The 25390-nt window shown below is 37.5% G+C and overlaps 1 protein-coding gene across 1 annotated transcript in view; it reads left to right on the top strand.

Moving 5' to 3' along the window:
* Positions 1-1667: 1667 nt before the first annotated feature.
* The window catches only part of HIKESHI (heat shock protein nuclear import factor hikeshi), a 43054-nt gene continuing 19331 nt past the window's right edge, over positions 1668-25390 (top strand). The window contains exons 1-2 of the mRNA XM_047878693.1: positions 1668-1882; positions 6379-6616. Of these exons, the coding sequence (XP_047734649.1) occupies positions 1853-1882; positions 6379-6616 (268 nt within the window). The 5' untranslated portion in view covers positions 1668-1852. The remainder of the gene's footprint in view (positions 1883-6378; positions 6617-25390) is intronic.

Genomic DNA, 25390 nt, shown 5'->3' with positions numbered 1-25390 from the left:
CTCACATAGGCAAGATCAATTAATAACTCCATTTCCAATCCTTCTTCTTTCTCTGGAGAATGGGGCATGGGGCTGAAAATTCCAGGCTTCTAATCATGGCTTGGTCTTTCTGGTGACCCGCCCCCATTCAGGAGTCTACCCAGAATCACCTCATTCGAATAAAAGGTGCTCTGTAGTGCTCTTATCACTTAGGCACTTAGGAATTTACAAGCATTTTAGTGTCCTATGTCAGGAACTGTGGAGACCAACATATTTATTTTTTATTATTTCACAGAGTACATGCTGGTTATGAAGACATAGAAAATCTGTCAGGAAAGGTAATAATGCTAAATGCTAACATTTTATTAAGCTATATTCTGGCTATATTTAGTACTTTCAATGCAAGAACCTTCATAACAATCTTATGATGCAGATACTATTATTATCCCATTTTATAGATGCAGAAAAGGAGGAATGAGAGTGTTAGGTTAACTAGGTTATACAGTTAATAAATGATAAAGAAGGACTTCGAACCCAGGCAGTGTACCTACCCCTCAAGAAGTGATCTTATCACAAATGGTCTTTCTATTTTGAAGGTTCTAGGACTTTTTAGGTAGGAAGTTGGAGACATTGATAGAAACATCCTCTTCTCTCTCTTCACCTTTGGCCTGGCTATCTAAAAGGAATATCTGAAATAAGATAAGTGGTTGCAGTTTTTGGAACCAAAGCGGAGGCCAGAGGATTGTTACAAACTCTCTGATCCCCCATATGTAACCTGGGTTTGGGAGGACAGACCTGCTGATGACTGGTATTTCAAGTAGGGTAGAGACCCTTGCGAGGGGATACCCTACCCTCCTATATAAGAAGAAAGATAATTAAGCTGTGAAAGGAGAATGCGAATTGGTGTCAATCAGTACTTGATGCCAGTTCTTTTGGCTATTGTTTTTCACTTCCTATGAATCTTTTCTGCAAATGCACATAGAAAAAAATAAGAAATTTAAAACCCCCATAAATTAAGCGCTGCCACCTATTGTTTTTATACATACTAACTCATTTAATCCTCTCAGCAATCCTATAAGACAGGTACAATTATTATTCTTATTTTACAAATGGGGACATAAAAGCGCTAAGTTACAAAGTTATATATAGTATCTTGCTTACAGTCTTACAGAAAATAAATGGGGGAGCTAAGTGAAGCTGAAACGAACAATAAAGCTGCCAGTAAGTACTAAACAGCTGATTAAAAATTAGTATTTTTGAGATACCGTGTAGCAGAAAGAACTGATTTGGATGAGGACTTGGATTCAAGCTCCAACATTTAGTGCTGTGTAAAGATTAGGGGCTAGCTGGTCACCCTGGGCAATTTCCTGGCATACCAAAAGGGAGACAGTAATACCTACTTCATAAGGTTTTTGCCAGGATCTAGTGAAGTGATTATTGTAAAGCGCAGTGTAATCTCTAAATGTCACACAACAGTGAGAAACAACTACCGGCCCGCAGTTCGGAAATTTGGGATCTGGACAATCCTGAAAAACATGCCCTAGTGACGCTCCTCCCGGAAACCGGAAACCGACGCAGGGCCCTCTGGGATTTGTAGTCTTGAACAGGCTCTGGCATGATTATCTCCCTTAGTTGGGGAGGCTGGTTGTAAGCCCCGGAAGTACTCGTCGCCCGAGGGGCGTGCTGGCTAGGAAGTGGGGTCAGAGGCCGAGCGGGGCAGAAGGCGTTCCTGCTACTGGCCTAGTCGCTATGTAGTGGAGGGGCAGGCGTCGTCCCGCATGTTCTGGAACGTTCTTGGGCTCGACTAGGGCAGGAGCCCCAGGACTTCTAGTTGCCGGCTTCGGGTCCCTGCCGGCTGAGCGGAGTCGCCGCCATGTTTGGCTGCTTGGTGGCAGGGAGGCTGGTGAGGATGGGACCGGGTGGTATCAGGAAGGGGGCAGGACACCCGAGGGCGAAGCCCCGGGAAGGGGAGGGTGCTCCGGTGCAAGAGATGCGGGGAAACCCCCTAAGTGTTCTTTCCAGCTACATATTAGGGTGGAGAGTGGGTGTTGGGGTGTTCGTTCTTTGCCCTCAGCTCTGTTCAGTCATTTAAATAGTAGCCACGTTAGCTACCATTTATCGAGTGTGGATTATCTATATGCTTGGCAATGCACGCCTTTTGTCCCTTTCTCATAATTTCAGCCTTCTAGGTAGCGCTAATTTGGCACTTCACATTTAACCCTCGTAACTCGTGAGATAGTTATCATAATTTCTGTTTTGCAGTTGAGGAACTTAAGCTCAATCGGCAGTTTATTTAAAAAAAATTTTTTTAAACGTTTAACTGAGAGAGACAGCACGAATGGGGGATGGTCAGAGAGAGAGGGAGACACAGAATCTGAAGCAGACTCCAGGCTCTGAGCTGTCAGCACAGAGCCCGACGTGGGGCTCGAACTCACGGACCGCGAGATCGTGACCTGAGCTGAAGTCGGATGCCTAACCGACTGAACTGCCCAAGCGCCCGTCAATAGGCAGTTTAAATACACGCCTGAGCTCATAAAATAAGTTAGAGAAAAACCTGGCGTTTGAATCTAGTCTGTAACATACTGTTGCTAAAAGATTAAGGTACCGGGGCAGTGTATATACCTTTTCGGGCCTTTTGGAAGGACCCCAGTAAAAATATGCTTACGGTAATTGGAAGTTGGCTGATAGAAACACCTAAAACTTAAGTGTGAGTCATAGCTGAGGTACCCCAGAAGGGTATGAGCTGCGAAAATCCTTACTGGTCCAAAGAGATAATAACCTGCTTTGCCAGATGATTAGCGTTAAATGAGATCAGCACCTAGAATTGTTCAGGAATAATCTGAGAATAATCAAGAGAATGAACCTTGCTTCCCTTAGAAACCACCCAGAAATCCACTTCAGACTCGACTCCTTTCACCCAGAGTTCTTTTTCTTTCTTTTTTTCTCCCTGCTTAGTTAAATTTTGCAGCCCCTTTGTTGAATTAAAATTTTTACCAACTTTTGATAATGTGTTCTGTACATTAAGAAACCACAAAGATAAATTGGAGATGACTAGCCTCAGAAAGTTTATTGTCAGTCTCTTGAATGACTGGGAGGCCACTTTTGGTGATGGTGGTAATTGGTAATATTGGTGAGATAACTTTGGATTGCTCCCTGCTGTTGGCAGGGAAAATGAAAGGACCAGCCTGGGGTGAGTGTGGGACTTGTATGAATGAGTGTCCTTAATGAATGGTATTTAAAATGTGTGTATGTGTTTTGTTTTTATTTATTTTTAAGTAACCTCTCTGTCCAACGTGGGTTTCACCTCATGACCCGGAGATCAAGAGTCACATGCTTTAGCAACTAAGCCACAGAGGTGCCCCTGTGTGTGTGTGTGTGTGTGTGTGTGTTTTAAAGAAAAGCACAGAGATCCATGTATCTCTCACGTTATCAACTGATTGGGAAGGACATTTAATTATAGCAATACCTGTGTCTACTTACCTAACACCTAACCTCTGTAATGGAAATATAGTAGAGGTTTCTTTCTTTCTTTCTTTCTTTTTTAACGTTTATTATTGTTATTATTATTTTTTTTTTTGAGAGAGAGAAACAGTGGGGGATGGGCAGAGACAGGGAGACAGAATCTGAAACAGGCTCCAGCCTCTGAGCTGTCAGCACAGAGCCAGATATGGGGCTCGAACTCATAAACTTGATCATGACCTGAGCTGAAGTCGGAGGCTTAACTGACTGAGCCACCCAGGTGCCCCTCCAGTAGGGGGTTTCTTAAAGATAAGCTTTTTGGGAGGTGTTTGACTCTTAGTTAATCAAAGAACATGTTAATCACAATGAAGGGCAAATAGACCTAGAGACATCCAAAATTTAACTTCATTATTCTCTAACCAGAAACACCCACTTAACCTAAAATTATGAACTCAGTTTCATTCCTTGAAAATTTTTTCTTAACTAAAAGAGTTCTCTTTTCCCTAAGGTCAAGGATTAGTGTGTCATAATACAGATTTACAGAATGGTGCTTGTTAGAGTTGACATTAAACAAATAACTTGTTTTGCCTGATGGCTATTTCATGCTTTGTAAATACCATAATTTCATATGTTTTTTTAAGATTATGTGCATGCCAAAAACTGGTGAAATTGAATTTAATACTAATACAGGCAGTCTGTCTTTATATTTATGTTTTTCCTTTGTTTTGTTCTCTGTGTTTAAACTGGACAGTTTTTAATAGGGTTGGAAAACTTCAGAAGAGGAAATCGGAACTTGATTTTAAGAACATTCATCCTTAAAAAAACAAAAACAGGGGCGCCTGGATGGCGCAGTCTGTTAAGCGTCCGACTTCAGCCAGGTCACGATCTCGCGGTCCGGGAGTTCGAGCCCCGCGTCAGGCTCTGGGCTGATGGCTCAGAGCCTGGAGCCTGTTTCCGATTCTGTGTCTCCCTCTCTCTCTGCCCCTCCCCCGTTCATGCTCTGTCTCTCTCTGTCCCAAAAATAAATAAACGTTGAAAAAAAAAAATTAAAAAAAAAAAAAAAAACAAAAACAAAAACAAAATAAAACCAAAACAACAACAACAAAAGAACATTCATCCTTCATCTCTTGGGAGTAAATTTAGGACAATTCATATTAGATTATTGATAACATGTAACTAAAAATTTTTAAAGTTTCTTTGTAGGAGTAGCTAGGATATTATAAAAGAAAAAAAGTAGTGGCACCTGAGTGGCTCAGTCGGTTAAGTGTCAGACTTTGGCTCAGGGCATGATCTGGTGGTTTGTGGGTTCGAGCCCTCTCAGGCTTTGTGCTGACAGCTCAGAGCCTAGAGCCTGCTGCAGATTCTGTGTCTCCTCTCTGCCCCTCCAGCCCCCCCCCCCCCCAAAATAAGTTAACATCTTAAAAAATTAAAAGAAAAAATAAGCATTTTTGTAACAGCAAATACTAGCAAAGGAAAAGAAGTTACATTCTGGGTAATAAGAATTGACCATTAAGAGTCTTAAAATACTGGTAGTGATTCAGATTTGGTGTTTTGGTCAATAGAGTCAATGGCCATAGCAATTAAAAAGAAAACGAAAAAACGTTGTATCATGTTAACTCTTGACGCCTATCGACCTGAGTGCCCTAGAATTACTACTTTTTGCTAATGGATGTGATATGGCAGTTACCAATAATTTTTTTGAAGTCGATAAAAGAATTTTCTCTGTGGAAGTAGATTTCTCAAACTTCAAAATAAGATAAGATCTCATTCTAGAAACTGACATTCAATTCTAGAACAGAAAGTTAGATTATGAAATGAGTCAAGAGGAAACTTTTACAGGTTCCCACTTAGCACATTCGAGGTAGAATTTTTGCATTTTATGTACAGTTGATTTTCGTTGTTCACAATAATTAGGTTCTGTGAAGTCATTGTGAACATTGATTTGGTAAATAATGAATTGTTTCCCCTAGGGGAAATACAGGGTTAGGTTTCTTTGAGCCTCTGATGACAGTTTTTATCAACTTATCATTACATAACTTTGTTTTTTGTATGTTTCTGTTTAAAGGCATGTTATTTAATATGTGTTGTTGATTCATTAACATTGAACTTAACAGCCAGTAACACCATAACTCATTTCTGAATGAAACTTATGTAACATATTTTCTAAATATGGCACATAACAACCTTTTTGGACTTAGGAATACCAGCCAGCATTTCAGTGTGGCCATTTTAAATATCAGAATCACCAACAAAAAGCAGAAAATACAAACATGGCAGTAAATTGATTGTGAAAAGGACACTCGTTTACAGTATGAGAGCTGAAACAAGAAGGCACAGCTAACTTTTTTCCACTTCAGCTGGGAACATGTGCATTAGGCAACTCAGAATTTTTGCTGCTCTGCCCATTAACATGTCCATGAATGACCACCATAGGGTGATGAATATTGATTTTGTGCTTGGAAATAAATTTTAGTGAGTAGACAAATTCGCAAATATGGAATCTGCAAATAATGAGGATTAATTCCTTCTGGATTGCTTACCCATTTTAATTTCCTGAAGTTCTTTACCTTTATACTAGAGGATAAGGCTTTGGTGGTGTGGTATTTTGAACAGCCTTTCATTTCTGTAACATACTGAAGCTGTAGTAATTTACTTGTGTAAGTAAATTCCTTTCAGGGCACTTCAGAAAGAATTTAGTTATGTTTTTTAAAGGTTACACTCATTACATGATCATTTTAAGGCTGAATATGTATATATTTGGATTTTCTTTTTAAATTTAACACTTTGGTATATTTGGAAATTCCATATAGACTATCAGATTAACCTGAGGTTATACTGGGTATAATGTCTATAATTGCTTATACTTGGTAACAAGCAATACTGTAAGTGTTCTAGAAACTCCTCAAACTATTGAACTAAGATGAGTTTCTTATTTTCTAGGTGCAAACAGCTGCACAGCAAGTGGCAGAGGATAAATTTGTTTTTGACTTGCCTGATTATGAAAGTATCAACCATGTTGTGGTTTTTATGCTGGGAACAATCCCGTTTCCTGAGGGAATGGGAGGATCTGTCTACTTTTCCTACCCTGATTCAAATGGGATGCCTGTATGGCAACTCCTAGGATTTGTCACAAATGGGAAACCAAGTGCCATCTTCAAAATTTCAGGTCTTAAATCTGGTAAGAATAATATTAAAATAATTTCATAATTAAGCTGTTTTCTTAATAGCATGACATAGGATATGGCTCTTTTTTTTTTTCATTATGTTTTTCTGGTTGCTAAAGTGGTATATTATTTTTAAAAATTCAGATGATACCCAGAACATTTGAAAAGTAAAAAGCAAAGGACCTCTTTCTTGGCTCTTCACATTTCCATCCTCTGTCCCAGGAGAGAACAACTCGCTGTTGTTACCTTTTGTATGGTATATACTTTTGTAAAGGGATTTTATTGGGTGTTTTAATAAATAATGACAAGGCATCTCAGAATTTATGATATGCATCTGTGTTTTAAATAGACAAAGCAAGTAGACGTGTTTATGAAATAAAATGAGAGTTCTCTTTTTTTTAAATGAAGATTTTTGAACTTTTATATTTGATTACCCTCCAGTGTTTTTCTCTTGGTTGTACTGACATTGCAGGTGTCAGAACTTACAGGGGCATAATCCTTGCTTTGATGCTTTGAAGTATTTTGGAGAAATGTGAGAACAAAACTAGATTAGGTGCTATTTACTGCCACTGAATCTCCGGTTCCCTTGAAAATCTAGATGAAAACAGACATGAAAATTCTTAGTACATTCTTCTGTCTATTGAGTCCAAGGAAAAATTATATTTAGGCAATATATTTATATATTTAACAAACATTTGGGTATATACTATTAAGATTTAAAGATAATGATTAAGTTCTTGGTGGAGATGACTCATATTCTTATAAAGGAAGATAGTTTTGTAGACCAGTAATTAGAAGGGTGCAGTGTAATAGTGGATGTTTTTACAAGGTGCTGAGAGAGAATATACAGGGGAGCAATTAACTCTCAAGTGGATTGGGGAAGGTTTCCAGGAGGAGGTGATATTGGGACTCTTGGGAGGAGAAGAAGTTTGTTAGGCCTGTGGGAGGCCTATTGGACATTCTCTTCTAGGTGGAGATAATATGTGTATAATGGAGAAATTTTGAAAGCGTGGTGTGCACAAAATGGTACAAGGGTAGGATAGGCAGGTATGGATCAAGAAAAGCTTTATGTATCATACTGACTCATTTGAATTTAATAGATTAGCAATTTTAAATGGACTTAGAACACAGGCCTATTTGGTAGTATTAAAAAAATATGTGTGACATAATGTAAATACTCAAAAGTTTACATGTACTCTGAAGCCTATCCGTTTTCCCTCCCCATAAAGAACTGCTCCAGGGACGCCTGGGTGTCTCAGTCAGCGTCTGACTCTTGATTTTGGCTTAGGTCATGATCCCAGGGTCGTGGGATTGAGCCCCATATTGGGCTCCATACTGAGAGTGGAGCCTGCTTAAGATAGTCTCTCTCTTTCTCTCTTTCTCTCTCTTCCTCCCTCCCCACTTCTCCCCCTTCACCCTGCTTGCTCTTATCTCTCTCTAAAGTAAAATGGGGGGGAAAAAAAAAGACCTGCTCCTATAGGTATAGAGGAGCCGGTAAACAATTTTGGGTAGGGGAGGTGATATGATCAGGTTTTGTTTTTAGCCTGGGGGCTGTGTAAAGAATGAACTGGAGCAGGTCTGGACAGATAATGGACAGTTAAGTGCTGTTATTTTATGTAGTTGGAATTCTACAAGAAGCAGTGGGAGAAAGAGAAAGAAACAGAAGGTAACAATATTTAAAGCTAAATTCTGTTTAGAATTAATGATAAATAACTTATCTCTAGATTTAAGAAGCAGGACAAAGTCCCTACAGTCCTTCTCAACTGGGGTTCCATGAGATAATTATGCTAAATCCTAAGACACTGGTTCTTAAAGCATGATTACCTGACCAGCAGAATCAGCATTAGCATTAGCATCACCTGGGAGCTTGTTAGAAATGCAGATTCATGGCAGGACCCCAGACCTACTGTGTCAGAAACTGTGGGTGAAGTCCAGTAGTTTATAGTTAAATAAGTTCCCCAGGTGTTTTGTATGCTACAGTTTGAGAACACTAATGTCTCATACATTTAGCATGGATTTAGTTCTGAATAGTCTTAGGGAGAATTAAGAAAATAGTCATTCTCAAATCACTTTTTCTCTTTTATGTGACTGTGCCTAAAAATAAATGAACAATCTGTAAGTAGAAGGAATATGAATGGACAATTCAGTACATCCTCATGAAATTTCTGGGCCTTTACTGGAAAGAGAAAGTAATAAAGGAACCAGAGAGAAAAGATAAGTTATTTGTAACTGGATGGCAGTTAGTTTAGCAGACTTATCATGAGTGAATAGAGGCCAAAACTAATAGATTAATATCTTCGAAGTGCCAAGGAAACATAAACTGACTCTCAAAACTTTAAAGTAATGAAGAAATAAATATATTGAGTTGGAAGTGGAGAGTTTACTACTCATAGACTATTACTGAAAGAACTATTGAAGTACTTGTACTTTATAGGAGAAAATTGAACCCACAATGTAGAAGAGCATGCAAGAGGCAAAGTTAAAGATTGGTAAACACGTAGACTAATCTGGCAATGTGATTGTATAAAACAACACAATAAATAACTTAAATGCACAAGAATTAAATACCGTACTAGAAAATAATGCATAAGATGGGAAGGGTAGTGATCTGAGTTAAAGCTTTCTGAGTTCTTACTGTTTAGAAGGGATAATAGTATTGATTCTACTTTCAGATAATCCTGTTAAAATTTAAGGAAAAGTTAAAAAGTAAAAGCGTACTATATTAAAAACAAAATAAGATGGATGAAAATAATTTCAATTATGTCAATTATCAAAACAAATGTAAACAGGGGCGCCTGGGTGCCTTGTCGGTTAAGTGTCAGACTTCTGCTGAGGTCATGATCTCACAGTTCGTGGGTTCGGGCCCCGCATTGGGCTCTATGCTGACAGCTCAGAGCCTGGAGCCTGCTTCAGATTCTGTGTCTCCCTCTCTCTCTGCCCTTCCCCACTCACACTCTGTCTCTCTCTCCCTCTCAAAAGTAAATAAAACATTAAAAAAATTAAAAAAAAAAAAAAAGAAATGTAAACAGAATACACTTGCTAGAGAAAACATGGAGGCTCCAGGATGGAATTTTTTTTTTTTTAATTTATTTTTTAAATTTACATCCAAGTTAGTTAGCATATAATTCAACAATGATTTCAGGAGTAGATTCATTAATGCCCCTTACCTATTTAGCCCATCCCCCCTCCTACAACACCTCTAGTAACCCTCTGTTTGTTCTCCATATTTAAGAGTCTCTTATGTTTTGTCCCCTTCCCTGTTTTTATATTATTTTTGCTTCCAGGATGGGATTTTTTTTAAAAAAGCTGCAAACAAGTAATTATGTTGCTGCTTATGAGGAATGGATCTAAAACACCTTAACACAAGGAACCAAAAAAAAAGTCACAATTATATTAATTTTAAGAAAAATTAGACTAAGGCAAAAGCATTATCAGGGTTTAGAAGAAGATTCATTAAGAATGAGAGAATTCATTAGGAAAACTAAAATATTTTTAGGAAAAGATAAGTCATGTATTTGTATATGTAACTTCAATATATATTTTAAAATTGACATTTATTACTTATTTTTTAAGTTTACGATTATTTTTAGTAATCTCTACACCCAATGTGGGGCCCAACTCACAACCCAGAGATCAAGAGTTGCATGCTCTTGGGGCACCTGGGTGGCTCAGTCGGTTGATTGGCTGACTTCAGCTCAGGTCATGATCTTGTGGTCTGTGAGTCGAGCCCCACGTTGGGCTCTGTGCTGTCAGTTCGGAGCCTGGAGCCTGCTTCAGATTCTGTGTCTCCCTCTCTTTCTGCTCCTGCCCCACTTGTGCTCTATCTCTGTCTCTCAAAAAATGAATAAACGTTAAAAAAAAAAAAAAGTGAAAAAAAGAAAAAAGAGTTGCATGCTCTTCTGACTGAGCCAACCAGGTGCCCCTAAGAAATTGACATTTAGAATGATAAATGGTATTAATATTTTATTTAACCTCTCTTGATAATTAATACATCAAGTAAATAAAATATTAGTAAAATGGAGGATTTGAATAAAAGATTAACAAGCTTGAGCAAATGACATTTATAGAACCCTGTACCTAATAATTAGATTATACACTTAAAAACATTTTTTTTAAGTGTTTATTAATTTTGGAGAGAGACAGAGACAGAATGCAAGTGAAGTAGGGTACAGAGAGAGAGGGAGACACAGAATCTGAGGCAGGCTCCAGGTCTGAACTGTCAGCCCATAGCTCGACCTCAGGACCTCAGGAACCATGAGATCGTGACCTGAGCCAAAGTTGGACACTTAACTGACTGAGCCACCCAGGCACCCCAGATCATGTACATTTTTAAGTACAGAGAACATTTATGACATTTGACTACATACCAAGTCATGAAGCAAGATGCAGTAAATGGCAGATAATCGGTATGTAGCCTATAATGCAACGTAATTACAAATCAAAGGATAAAACATTGTTAGGTTTTGAAATCTTCCCTTTTGCATGTAGCTGTCAGGGCCCAGATGGTTTTACAAAGTTCAGTTAAACCATTATGAAACAAATTGTTCATCTTATATAAGCTTTCAGAGAGTAGAAAGAGATGGTCACCCAGGTTGTATACATATTGTATTAATGTTTATTTATTTTGAGAGAAAGCAAGCTGGAGAGAGCGATTGTGAGGGAGGGGCAGAGAGAGAGGGAGGAAGAATCCTAAACAGACTATGTTGTCAGCACATAGCCCCACCCGGGGCTCCATCCCACAAACTGTGAGGTCATGACCTGAGCTGAAATCAAGAGTTGGATGCTTAGGGGCGCCTGGGTGGCGCAGTCGGTTAAGCGCCCGACTTCAGCCAGGTCACGATCTCGCGGTCTGTGAGTTCGAGCCCCGCGTTGGGCTCTGGGCTGATGGCTCAGAGCCTGGAGCCTGTTTCTGATTCTGTGTCTTCCTCTCTCTCTGCCCCTCCCCCGTTCATGCTCTGTCTCTCTCTGTCCCAAAAATAAATAAACGTTGAAAAAAAATTAAAAAAAAAAAAAAAAAAAAAGAGTTGGATGCTTAACTGAGCCACCCAGGCACCCACCCAGCTTATATTTTTAAGCTGGTACAATCTTAATACCATAAAGGACAAGGACAGTATGAAAGAGGAAATTTGGCCTCTGTCAATTTTATTTATTCAGGATTTTTATATCAATGTATATAAAATAGTTACAAAATGAATTCAACAAGATATCTTTTCTTACTTTTCATGGTAGAATATTAAAGCGTATACAAAAGTAGACCAGATGGAACACTGAACCTCTTTGTACTCATCACTCAATTTCAAAAATGACCAATTCATGGACATTGTTATTTCTTTTATATTCCCACTCACTTCTCCCTTGTATTATTTGGAAGCAGATTCCAGAATCGTAACATGTAGTCCATAAATATATTTGTATGTGTCTTTAAAAGAGGTCTTTCTTTCTCTTGCTTTTTAAAACAGAACCATAATGTTGCTATCATATCTAAAAACAAAGGATAATTCCTTAATATGGAATTCAGTGTCTAGTGTTCAGATTTTCAGTGATTTCAGAAGCTTTTTGTTCATATATTTTAAAGTTGTAAATACTTTCAATCAACCTTGTATATTGCAACTGGTTGATCTCTCAAGTATCTTTTATAAAAATTACAGGTTCAGTGTATTTTCTGTTCTCTATTTCCCATAAATTAGTTGGATTTAGAGGTTTGATCAGACTTCATTTGAGATTATTTAAAAAAAATTGTTGGTAGGATTATTACAGGGGATAGTATGTTCTTTGATCAGGAAGCAAGTAAAACTTTGGATTGCAAGTAACTTTTTCTATGAGTGTTCTGCAAGATGAGCAAACATTTCTAATAAATTTTAACTGAATAAAGGAGCGATGTTTTGGAATATGAGTAGTACGTGATGCTGAACATCACGTGATCACAACTGAGACAATAGTTCTTGAAATTCTCTTTGATATACAAGTGCTTTGGATTACAAGCATGTTTCCAACGAATTATGTTCACAAACCAAGGTTTTATTATACATGGTTATCTCTTTTTGTAAAATTAACATCCATAAATATGCAGTGCCTACATTTGTTAATTCAGTGGGGGTTCAAAATCATCATATTCTAATTCTGTTACTTCATTTATTAGCTATAAAGAGACTCTTGAATATCTACTGTTTGGTTACCCAGAGGTAGAGTCATTATAGGAAGGGCATAATAAATGCTTGCCTTTCCTTTTCATATATTAGTGTTCAAAAAATGAGTTGATTTCCTAACATCCTTCAAAAGTAGTAAGCTTTTTTTTAAAGATTGTAAAATCATGGAGATATGTGGTATATATTTATTTATATTGTATGTGTTCTAACCATTGGCATACCTCAGGATCCACTGAACCTAATTTTAATTTTTCTTTAAAGATTTTATTTTTTGAAAATAATCTCTACTCCCAACATGGGGCTCAAATTTGAAACCCTAAGATCAAGCATTGCATGCTCCATTGACTGAGCCACCTAGGTACCCACTAATTTTAATTTTTCATTTTCTTTTTTAGGCAGTTACTGATCTTTCATGATTTTTACCCTTTCTTAAGAAATCTTCCAAAGAAAAGGGGCACCTGCGTGGCTTAGTTGGTTAAGCGTCTGACTCTTTGGCTCAGGTCACGATCTCATGGTTCATAAGATTGAGCCCCATGTCAAGTTCTGTGCTGATAGCGCAGAGTCTGCTTGGGATTCTCTCTTTCTCTTTCTGCCCATCCCCTGCTTGTGCTCTTCCTTTCTCTCTATAAATAAATAAATAAACATTTGAAATAAAAAATACAAACTCTGGGGCGCCTGGGTGGCTCAGTCGTTTAAGCGTCCGACTTCGGCTCAGGTCATGATCTCATGGCTTGTGACTTCGAGCCTGGCCTCGGACTCTGTGCTGACAGCTCAGAGCCTGGAGCCTCTTCAGATTCTGTGTCTTTCTCTCTCTCTCTCTGCCCCTCCCCTGCTCACACTCTGTCTCTCTCTGTCTCTCAAAAATAAACATTAAAAAAAAAATCTTCCCAAGAACAAAAAACTTACTTTTTATTAATAATTTTAATAATTTGTTGAGATATAATTGGCATACAATAAATTGCACATTTTTAAAGGGTGCATTTTGATAAATTTTGATGTATATATACTTGTGAAACACCACACTCAAGATAATAAGCATATCACCCCCAGAAGTTACCTAGTGCTCCTTTGTAATCCCTCCTTTTATTTTGTCTCCTAGCCTAGGCAACTACTGATCTTTGTTTCACTATAAAATAGTTTGCATTTTCTAGAGTTTTATATGAATGAAAGCATACAATATGTATGCTTTTTTGCCTGGCTTCTTTGACTTATCTGAGTTATTTTTAGAACCATCCATGTTGTAGTATGTATCAATTCATTTCTTTTTATTTCTAGGTTGTATTCCATTGTATGGATGTATGACTATTTGTTCATCCTTTTACCCGTTGATGGATATTTGGATTGTTTAGGGGTTTTGACTCAAAAAATAAAACTCATATAAACATTTGTATACAAGGTTTTTGTATGCACACATGCTCTCCTTTCTTTTGGGTAAATATCTAGGAGAGGAATGGCTGGATTGTATGGTATTTGTATGTTTAACTTTTTGAGAATTTGCCAAACTTGGGGCACTTGGGTGTCTCAGTTGGTTAAGCATCCAACTTTGGCTCAGGTCATGATCTCAGGGTTTGTAGGTTTGAGCCTCACTTCAGGCTTTGCGCTGACAGCTCAGAGCCAGGAGCCTGCTTCAGATTCTTTGTCTTCTCTCTCTGCCTCTCCCCCACTTGCACTCTCACTCTCTCTCAAAAATAAGTAAACATTAAAAAAAATTTTTTTTTAAACTGCCAAACTATTTTCCAACATGGTTGTTCCATTTTAAATTCAACCAGCAGTGTATGAAAGTTATAGTTTCTCTACATGCTTGTCAATGTTTGGTTCGGTTCACCTATTCTAATCTGTGTGGAGTGGTATACATTGTGATTGATTGATTGATTGATTGATTGATTAGAGAGAAGGTGAGCAGGGCAGAGGGAGATAGAGAATCTCAAGCATGTGGGACACAATCCCATGACCCTGGCATCGTGACCTGAGCCAAAATCAAGAGTTGGCCACTCAACTGACTGAGCCACCCTGGTGCCCATATTGTGTTTTATTTTTTGTTTTTATTAAAAAAAATTTTTTTAATGTTTATTTTTGAGAGAGAGAGACAGAGTGCAAGCAGGAGAGAGGCAGAGAGAGACAGGGAGACACGGAATCTGAAGCAGGCTCTGTGCTCCAAGCTATCAATCAGCACAGACCCCAACATGGGGCTCGAACTCATGGACCATGAGATCATGTCCACATTGTGTTTTAAATTTGCATTTCCCTAATGACTAATGATGCTGACATTTTTTCATATGCTTATTTGCATGTCTTTGTATGTTCCTTGTTGAAGTGTCTATTTTACTAGGTTGTTTTATTACTGAGTTTTGAGAGGTCTATATGTATTCTTGATGCAAGTTCTTTATAAGATATGTGATTTGAAAATGTTTTTTCTCAGTCTTTGGCTTGTCTTTTCTCTTAACAGTGCCTTTCATAGAGCAGAAGTTTTTAATTTTGATAAAATCAGTTTTTCACTTTGTTCTTATATGGATTGTGCTTTTAGTATTGAACCTAAGAAATCTTTTCCTAACCTTTTTCCTAACCCAAGGCTACCAAGGTTTTCTTCTTGTTTTTTAGTTTTAGATTTTATATTTATATCTGGGATCAAATTTGAATTAATTTTGTGTTTAGGGCAAGGTATAGATTGAAGTCCATTATATATTTTTTCAGATGGATAGCCAAGTGTTCCAGCACCACTTTGTAAAAAAGACAAAGTAATGGCACATTTTTCTGCATCCATTATCAAGTATGTTCACTTTGATATTTACTTGGGAACTCCCAGAGTGCTCCATTTTAAAGTAAACTATAAACATACATAAATGATTATTTTATTTATTTATTTATTTATTTATTTATTTATTTATTTATTTATGTATGTATGTATTTAGAGGGAGGGCACAAGTGAGTGAGCAGCAGAGAGAGAGAATGCCACATGTGGCAGAGAGAGAGAGACAGACAAGTGGGGCTCACCCAGGGCTCATGTTTTACCCGAAGTGGGGCTCATGCTCACTCGAAGCATGGCTTGTGCTCACGTGAAGTGGGACATGAGCTCATGTGAAGTGGGACACGAGTTCTCCCAAAGTGGGTCTTGAGCTTACCCAATATGGGACTCAAACTCAGGAACTGTGAGATCATGACCTGAGCTGAAGTCAGATACTTAACAACTGAGCTACCCAGGCACCCCATAAATAAATATTTGTATATTGATTTTAAAAGACAAGAGGGGTGCCTGGGTGGCTCAGTCAGTTAAATGTCCAACCCTTGATCTCAGCTCAGGTCATGATCTCCCAGTTTGTGAGCTCGAGCCCCATTAGTTTGAGCCCTCCTTTGGCCTACATGCTGACAGCATGGAGGCTGCTTGGGATTCTTTCTCCCTCTCTCTTTGCCCTTCCCCTGCTCGTGCATGCATGCTCTCACTCTCTCAAAATAAATAAACTTTAAAAAAACTAAAGAAAAAGACAAGAAATTAAATAGATACTATTACAGTTTTTCAATTTATTTTATTTTAAATGGTTATTTATTTTGAGAGAAAGCATGCATATAGAGCAGAGGAGGGACAGAGAGGGAGAGAATCCCAAGCAGGCTCTGCACAGTCAGCACAGAGCCTGACACGGAGCTCAATCTCATGAACCATGAGATCATGACCTGAGGCAAAATCAAGAGTTGGCTGCTTAGCCAACTGAGCCACCCAGGTGCTTCATATTAGAGTTTAAAAAAAAAAAAAATTGCTAGTTTCAACGTTTATTTATTTTTGGGACAGAGAGAGACAGAGCATGAACGGGGGAGGGGCAGAGAGAGAGAGGGAGACACAGAATCAGAAACAGGCTCCAGGCTCTGAGCCATCAGCCCAGAGCCTGACGCGGGGCTCGAACTCACGGGCCGCGAGATCGTGACCTGGCTGAAGTCGGACGCTTAACCAACTGCGCCACCCAGGCGCCCCAAAAAATTGCTAGTTTTAAACATGCTAGAAGATGAGATGGATACTGGTAAATATTTATAGTAATAAGCAGTATAAGAAGAGAAACAGCTAATTGGGGGAAAGAGTGATGATGTTTTTGGTTTGGGTTTGAGGAGCCTGTGGGACACAATAGCAGTGCCTCAAATATAAAATGGTAAGTTTTGTATAGGAATAGGCTAGTAGCCAGCTAACTGCTAACCTTTTGCATAGTTGGAAAGTGCAGGCTTATATGCAGAATTGTATGCATTAAGGTGAATTTTAGCCATCAGCCAGTAGACGAGGACCCATTGTTTGTTTTTGGAGACATACGCATTATATTGTCAATTTAATGCATACCTTTATCTCTCTTCTTTTTGCCTCAGCTTTGCCAGCATTTTGTGTTTCTTTTTCATTTTTGATCATCACTTATTCCTTGCAGGACATGCCTTGGGGAATAGTGAAAAATGTTTTTTGTCTATCCTTTTCTCATTGCTTTTGGCTCTCTTTTCCCTTTTCTCTTGTGATCCCCGACAGGTTGAAGGTTGGTGTGCTGGTGGCATTTGGGGGTAATAATAACCTAGACATTTTCTTATTGTGTTATTTAATCGAATTTGGAGAATATTCAGCAATTAGAAATGTGTTAATTCAATTGCTATACTTGGAACAATAATAATAAGTTAGATATATTTTCTGTTGTGGAGTTAGGTAAAATAGTCCTAAAACCTAATCCCAGAGTAAAACCTGATTCAGTAAGGGAAAATGGATTTATTTCCATTATGATAATAGGAGTAGTTCTTTTTTTCTCCTGCCTTTTTAAAAGTAAATGGTTTGTCATTATTTCCATTTTAACATGTATTGATAATTTTATCCATTAAAACAAATTTTCAAAGCAGTATTTATGATGGCAAAGCACAATATTTTATTAAAAATAAAGCAGCTTAAAATGTTTAGAAACTTAGTGCATATCAACATTAAGCAAATGATAAAATGCTGTTAAAATGTTTTGGTTTTTTTTACTAGTAAGTTGTTTGGAAAAGCATTTTTTGGATGTTTAAAGTATTAGAGTTCTTTTTACATAAAAATAAGATGTTATTCATAGTAGGGAATGGTGTATTATTAAAATAAAAGAATAGGTTGACTTTTTTTTTTTGAAGTTTATTTATTTTGAGAGAGAGAATGATCCCAAGCAGGCTTCCATGCTGTCAGCACAGAGCCCAATGTGGGGCTTGATTCCACAAACCATGAGATCATGACCTGAGCCGAAATCAAGAATTGGACGCTTAAATGATTGAGCCACGTACCCCAAGAATAGGTGGATTTTTAATAGATCTATATTGTTGAACCTTTGAGATGCCCTATATTCAAGGGTATAGGTTTTATTACATTGGGCATTCTTAGCTAAGTAGCATGGCAGGGTGGGAAAGAGTCGTGTTGAAGTACCTCCAGGCAGTTGTGATTGAACTGAAAAGTTGTGAAGCTGAATTTGTATGAAAAAAATTTCATTAAAAAAAAATGTTTATTTATTTTGAGAGAGAGAAGAGCACGAGCTGGGGGTTGGTGCTGGGGGATGGGTGCAGAGAGAGAGGGAAAGAGAATCCTAAGCAGCCTCTGCACTGTCAGCACAGAGCCTGATGTGGAGCTCAAACTCATGAACTGTTAGATCATGACCTGAGCCAAAATCAAGAGTCGGAGGCTTAACTGATTGATCCACACAGGTGCCCCTCAAAAAATTTCATTTTAAGAAACTTTGGCACTGTGCAGTTTTCTGCTAGATAATGAAAGATTTCTTAATTTTTCACTGAACAGTCCTTGTTGGGGCAGGTTAAGAGAGCTCTGTTGGGAGAATTGCAGTTGATAGGGAGTCTTGAAGCCAGTTACTGTGAGTTTTATTTTGATTGAGAAAAGATTCTTTGTGACTCTTGGGGTCTGAAAGGAGTTATATGGTGAATACATTTTTCTGGAACAATCTGGGGGTTATGGTTAACAAGTAGGATAGGGCTAAACTTGAAAATACATAATGAAGGGTTTGATATTAAGAAACAAAAATAGGGGCGCCTGGGTGGCTCAGTCGGTTAAGCAGCTGACTTCGGCTCAGGTCATGATCTCACGGTCCGTGAGTTCGAGCCCCGCGTTGGGCTCTGTGCTGACAGCTCAGAGCCTGGAGCCTGTTTCAGATTCTGTGTCTCCCTCTTTCTGCCCCTCCCCCGTTCATGCTCTGTCTCTCTCTGTCTCAAAAATAAATAAACGTTAAAAAAAAAAATTAAAAAAAAAAAGAAACAAAAATAATCTTCCCTTCCTCCCTTCATCCCCACCTAAGTGGGATATAGAAATCCTAAAAAAAAAAAAAAAAGCACAAACTTAGGAGATATGATTTGGTGGTTAGAGAATTGGAGAATATGGGAAGTTTCTTTACATGAGTCTCTTGTAATTTTGTCTTTAGATGCTGTCCTTGGTCTTTATAATGTGAAAGAGATATTTAACCAAAAAATTAGTAAAAATTTTGAAATACTGAGAGTTCTATATAAAGAGATTCTTCCCTCTATAAAGAGATTCTTCTCTTTAGTAGAAGTGTATACCAACTTAAATTGGCACATACAAAGGAATATTAACAAAATTAAAACTTGTTTTATGGAACTTATATTAAAAGTATCTGTAGGTACTATGGGTCTTTGGCTATACCATGATTTTCTTTTCCTATCTTCATATATTGCTTTGAGGTTCCAGTGACTATTGGCTGTATAATGTGTGATGTAAACTCGAAAGCATTTCCTAGTGTTTTTTCTTTTATTGCTCTTTTTTGGCACCTCCTTCTGTGTCTTTAATCATGCCCCCTTATCCCCATTAGCAACTCTGACTGAACAAAATATTTCAGGTTGTAAACAAAAGGCCCCTGGTTAGCAGAAACCAAACACTATAAATCAAACCAAAGCAGAACATCAAATGAAGTAGACGCTGACTTATCTAGGCTGTTCACTCATGTTAGGGGTTGATTCAATATTTACTCCTTTCCCCTTCAAGCTATGTAGATGTCCAGTCTTGAGAGAGCTGCTGCTTTTTTGGATTCCCATTTCACACTGTGCCTCTAACTTCCTTTTTCAGGGACTGTCTTGTATTCTTTTTTTTTTTTTTAATTGAATATTATACTAATTTTAGGTGTATAAATATTGATTTGAGAGTACTACACAATACTCAGTGCTCACCAAGATAAGTACAGTTACCATCTGTTAACCATAAAATGTTGCTACATTACTGACTATATTCCCTATGCTATACTTTTCATCTGGAAGCTTCATATGCCAGTAACCCATGTGTCCATCAGTAGATAAATGTATAAAGATGTGTATGTGTACACACACACAGCGGAATAATACTCAGCTATAAAAAAGAATGAGATCTTGCCATTTGCAATAATATGGATGGACCTAGAGGATGTTATGCTTAGAGAAATAAGGCTGAGAAAGACAAATACCATATGATTTCACTTATATGTGGAATCTTAAAAAACCACACAACTGAACACACACAACAGATTCTTTTTTTCTTAAAATTTTTAAATGTTTATTAATTTTTGAGAGAGACAGACAGAGCATGAGTGGGGGAGGGGCAGAGAGAGAGGGAGACACAGAATCTGATGCAGCTCCAGGCTCTGAGCTATCAGCACAGAGCCCAACATGGGGCTTGAACTCATGAACTGTGAGATCATGACTTGAGCTGAAGTTAGATGCTTAACCGACTGAGCCACCCAGGTGCCCCAACAGATTCTTAAACATAGAGAACAAACTGGTGGTTACAAGACGGGGGGTGGGTGGAGGGATGGACAAAATGGATAAAGGGGATTAAGAGGTACAAACTTCCAGTTATACAATAGGTCATGGAGATGAAAAGTACAGCATAAGGAATCTATTAGTCATTAATTCTATACCATTATTTTCAAGTTGTCTATTTACATTGTGAAAGCTTGGGAAATATACCAGGAATTACTTTAAGCATTTAATACTAAATTATTAATTTAGTATTAATTATAATAATTATAGTTGTTTATATACTTGTTTAAATAAAAAAGTTCCTGCTTACGTAATTTAGACTTTGTTGTATTGCTCAACTAATTACTGAAAATCTTCATTCTTAGCATGTATGCGTCAAGTGATGACTGCTTTCAGTTAGGATCTGAGTGTGTGTGTGTGTGTGTGTGTATATGTGTGTGTGTGTGTGTGTGTGTGTGTGTGTGAATATTAAAATCACTCCAAGACAGTTTTCAGAGGAAACAAATTAGTAAGCTGAGATAATTTAAAATGGCTTTGTGGAAGATGAGACTGAGTATGTATTTGAAGTATGAATAGGTTTGGATAGGGTGGCAGTAGGAGGATGAGAATTGCATTTGGAGATGATCAAAGTCATAAAGGTAGTAATATGTACTGCACATACAAATGTCAGTTAGGTGGCAGACTTTGAAGCATGTCATAATAGGCTCCTATCTGAGAAGTGTCATTGGGGTAAGGTTTTAAAGGTAAAATGGAGCTGTTGTGTGATGGTGTAGCTATATGGGGTTTCAATTTTTTTCTGGTTAGGCAAGTGTTTTTAGCAAGAAAGTGATATTTTGTATTTTATTGAGTTTTACTTTTACTGTTTACTTTTTTAAATGTTTATTTTTGAGAGAGAGAGCGAGCGAGAACATGAGCAGTGGAGAGGCAAAAAGGGAGGGAGACGGAGGATCTGAAGCAGGTTCTGTGCTATTAGTGGGGGTTGAACCCATGAACCATGAGATCATGACCTGAGCCGAAGTTTGACACTTAACCGACTGAGCCATCCAGGCCCCCTGGATGCACACAAGTGGGGAGAGGGGCAGAGAGAGGGAGAATTTTAAGCATGCTCCACACTCAGCGTGGAGCCCAATAGGCCTCTATCTCACAACCCTGAGATCATGACCTGAGCCGAAATCAAGAGTCGGATGCTTAACTGACTGAGGCACCCAGGTGCCCTGAGATTGATACTTTTTTAAATGATGTTTTAGGAAAGTTATTGTCTGAAATGGCTTGGAAAATCTGTTGTGATTAGAGCAAGAGAAACCAGTTAGGAAGATTTTATAATGATTGAAGGATGAAGGAAAGGTAACATATATTGAATATCTGTTTGTATAGTGCATTGAGCTAGGCTTTCACGTGTATTAATTATTTAATCTTTAACAGCAGTCCCTAGAAGGAGGTATTATTAGTGTCTGGTTTTTAAGAGGCTGGATTTCAGAGAAGTTACAATATTTTGCTCAAAGAAGAGAGTCTGTTAATTTTGGGGTATTATGTATAGATCTACCTCTTCGAAACTGTTGAATGTTATATGGCAATAAATACCCTAATTTAATTAAACAATTCCCATTGATGGAAATTTGGGTTGTTTCCATTGTTTTAAATTGTTTTACTACCAATGCTACAATAAATATTCTTACACATATCTTTGTACATATTTTCTAGCACTGTATTTCTGTAGAAGAAACTCCTAGAAGTTGGAACTGAATTCCTGGATTAAAAAGGCCTTTAAAACAAATGGTGTAGGAAGCCCGGAGAAAGGGTACTGAATGTGGATAATGGATCATGATTTTCATGGCAGTTTTTAGAAAGTCGTAATAAAGGTACAGTGTACTTGGTACTACATAAAAAAAACTAATAGAGCATATCCTTGCCAAGTATAATAACAGAGTAAGCCATGGGATATTAGACTGGCAGGCCTAAAAATAATTTAATCCACTCCTTAATTTTCCTGATGAGAATCTTGAGATTTAGAAAGATTGATTCTCATCAATCTCAGATCTCATCAAAGATGAGTTTTTTAATATTTATTTAAAGGAATGAGGGGAGCCTGGGTGGCTCAGCTGGTTCAGTGTCAACTCTTGATCTCAGCTCTGGTCTTGATCTCAGGGTTGTAAGTTAAACCCCAACTGGGGTTCTGGCCTGGTGTGAAGCCTCCTTAAAAAAATTTAAAAAAAAAGAAGAAATAAAGGGATAAGATGATGACATGAGTTAAAAGGCTTTCAGAAACATTGATGTAGAGGATATGGTTCTTTATTTTCTACCTGTTTTAAATGATAGTATAATATTACATTTTGTTGATAAATTATGGTTTGATTTACCTATTTCTTATTAGACATTTTGGCTTTTTTTTTTCTTAAGTCTGAACATCCTTTACATTTCAGTTGTTTTATTGCTATGTATGGAAGTACAACTGATTTTTTTTTTTTAAGACTTTATTCTTTTTAGAGCAGTTTTAGGTTTACAACAAAATTGAGAGAAGGTACACAGATTTCCCATATATCCTTGTCTCCACACAGACATAGCCTTCCCCATTATCAACATCATTCACCAGAATGATTGTTTTGTTTTGTTTTGACCAAGGATAAACCTCCACTGATACATCATAACCACTCAAAGTCCAGTTTATCTTAGGGTTCACTCTTGTTGTACATTCTATGTATATGGGTAAATGTTTAATGATGTATATCTGTAGTTAAAATATTACACAGTATTTTCAGTGTCCTAAAAATCTACCTATTATTCATCTCGCCCATCTCACATTTCCCCTAACCCTGAGTCCTGGGCAACCACTGACTTTTTATTGTCTCTCTGATTTTGCCTTTTCCAGAATGTCATGTATTTGACATCATACAGTATGTAGCCTTTTCAGATTGATTTTTTTCACTCGATAGCTCATTTCTTTTTAGTGTTGAAAAATATTCCATTGTCTGGATGTACCACAGTTTATCCATTTACCTAATCAATTATGAATAAAGCTGCTCTAAACATCCATGTGTAGGTTTTTGTCTGCATAGAAATTTCCGTCTCCTTTGGGTAAATACCAAGAAGCGCGATTGCTGGGACTTAGGGTAAGAGTATGTCTAGTTTTATAAGAATCTTGTCAAACTGTCTTCCAAAGTGGCTGTGTGTGTTTGCATTCCCACCAGCAAGGAATGAGAGTTTCTGTTGCTCCTCACTGAATAGCATTTCGTTATCACACAACTGATTTTTGTATATTGACTTTGTACCCTAAAGAATGAAGGAAAGAGTAGCATATATTGACCATCTTGTTAAACACCCTTATTCTAGTAGCTACCTACGATGTTTTATGTAGATGATTGTAATGTCTTTGAAAAAGTCTTTTTACATCTTTCTTTCCAAATTGGATGCTTTTTATTTCTTTTTATTGCCTTAGTGCATTGCCCCGGCCTTTGAGTACCATGTTGGATACAGGTAGTAAAGAGAGCAGTGAGGCAATAAAAATAAAATGCATAACAGTTGTTCTCTCTTTCTGTTTTATGAATGTATAAGATTGATGAATTGTCCCTTTCATTTATATGAAATGCCCTTTATCTCTGGTAATGCTCCTGTCTGAAGTCAGCTTTGTCTAAAATTTATATAGCTTTTTTGGCTTTCTTATGGTTAGTGTTCATGTGCTATATTTTTTCTGCATTTTTACTTTTTTTTTTTTTCTTTTATTGAAGGGAGGCGTGGGGCAGAGGGAGAGAGAATCTTAAGCAGGCTCCATTCTCAGTGCGGAGCCTGACTTGGGTCTGGATCCCCTGACCCTGGGATCACGAACTGAGCTGAAATCAAGAGTTGGATATTCAACCAACTGAGCCACCCAGGCGCCTCTTTCTTGTGAACAGTATTTAGTTAAGTGCTGCTTTTTGAAAACTTGTTCTTTCAATCTCTGCCTTTTAAATGAAATGCTTAGTCCATTAATATTTAACATTATAGATATGCTAGGTTTAAATTTTTACCTTGTTCTTCGGGGTTTTTATGGCCACCTTTTGGATTATTTTAAATCCATATTTCTTTGATTTTTTTTTTTTTTTTTTCGCAAAGGTGTATTAGATTTTTAGTGTTTCCTCTAGGGATTATAATATGCACTGTTAACTTTTCACAGTGTACTATAAATTAATATTAACAATAAACATTCTGTATTTGACAACTACAAAACTGGATCTTGTCATTTTATAAAGCCTCATCTCTAGTATTACTTTCTATGTCAGCCTACTCAGTGAAATTCTGAATATAATGACAAAAACCATGTGGCAAAAAATCACATTTTGTGACTTATTTTGAATTAAAGATATTTATCTCCTATTTTTATCTTCTTCATAACACAATTCAACATTGCAGCTCTGTTTGTTTTATTTTATTTTAATTTAATTTTGTCTTACTTTTTTGAGAGAGAGAGAGCATGCAAATGGGGGAGAGGGTCAGAGGAAGAGAGAGAGAAAGGGAGAGAGAATTCACGCTGAGCATGGAGCCCGATGTGGGGCTTGATCCCATGACCCTGGGATCATGACCCATGTCAAAATCAAGAGTCAGATGCGCAACTGACTGAGCCATGCGGGCACCCCAGTATTGCAGGTTTTAAATAGCATGTGAGAGAGAGTCAGATCTGGATAATTGAAGCCTAAAGGTCTGTTGTAAATACTCTGCACATTTTCCTCAGAGTTCAGAATTTTCATAGCTTTCAGAGTTGAATACCAGAGACAAAAGGATTATTTACTCACCTTTGCTTTGCTTTGAAGAAGCATTTCATGATCAAGTCCAGGTTGTACTGGGAATTTTTCAGTGGGCTGCATCTTTAATTTTTTTGAATTCTTTTGGGAGATAGGTGGTTTTTCTTTTTCTTTTTTTTTGATGTGTGTATCCTTTCATTAACATAGA

Source organism: Prionailurus viverrinus, chromosome D1 (genome assembly GCF_022837055.1).
Source record: "Prionailurus viverrinus isolate Anna chromosome D1, UM_Priviv_1.0, whole genome shotgun sequence".
Lineage (NCBI taxonomy): Eukaryota > Metazoa > Chordata > Mammalia > Carnivora > Felidae > Prionailurus > Prionailurus viverrinus.
This window is presented reverse-complemented; position numbering and strand designations above follow the sequence as displayed.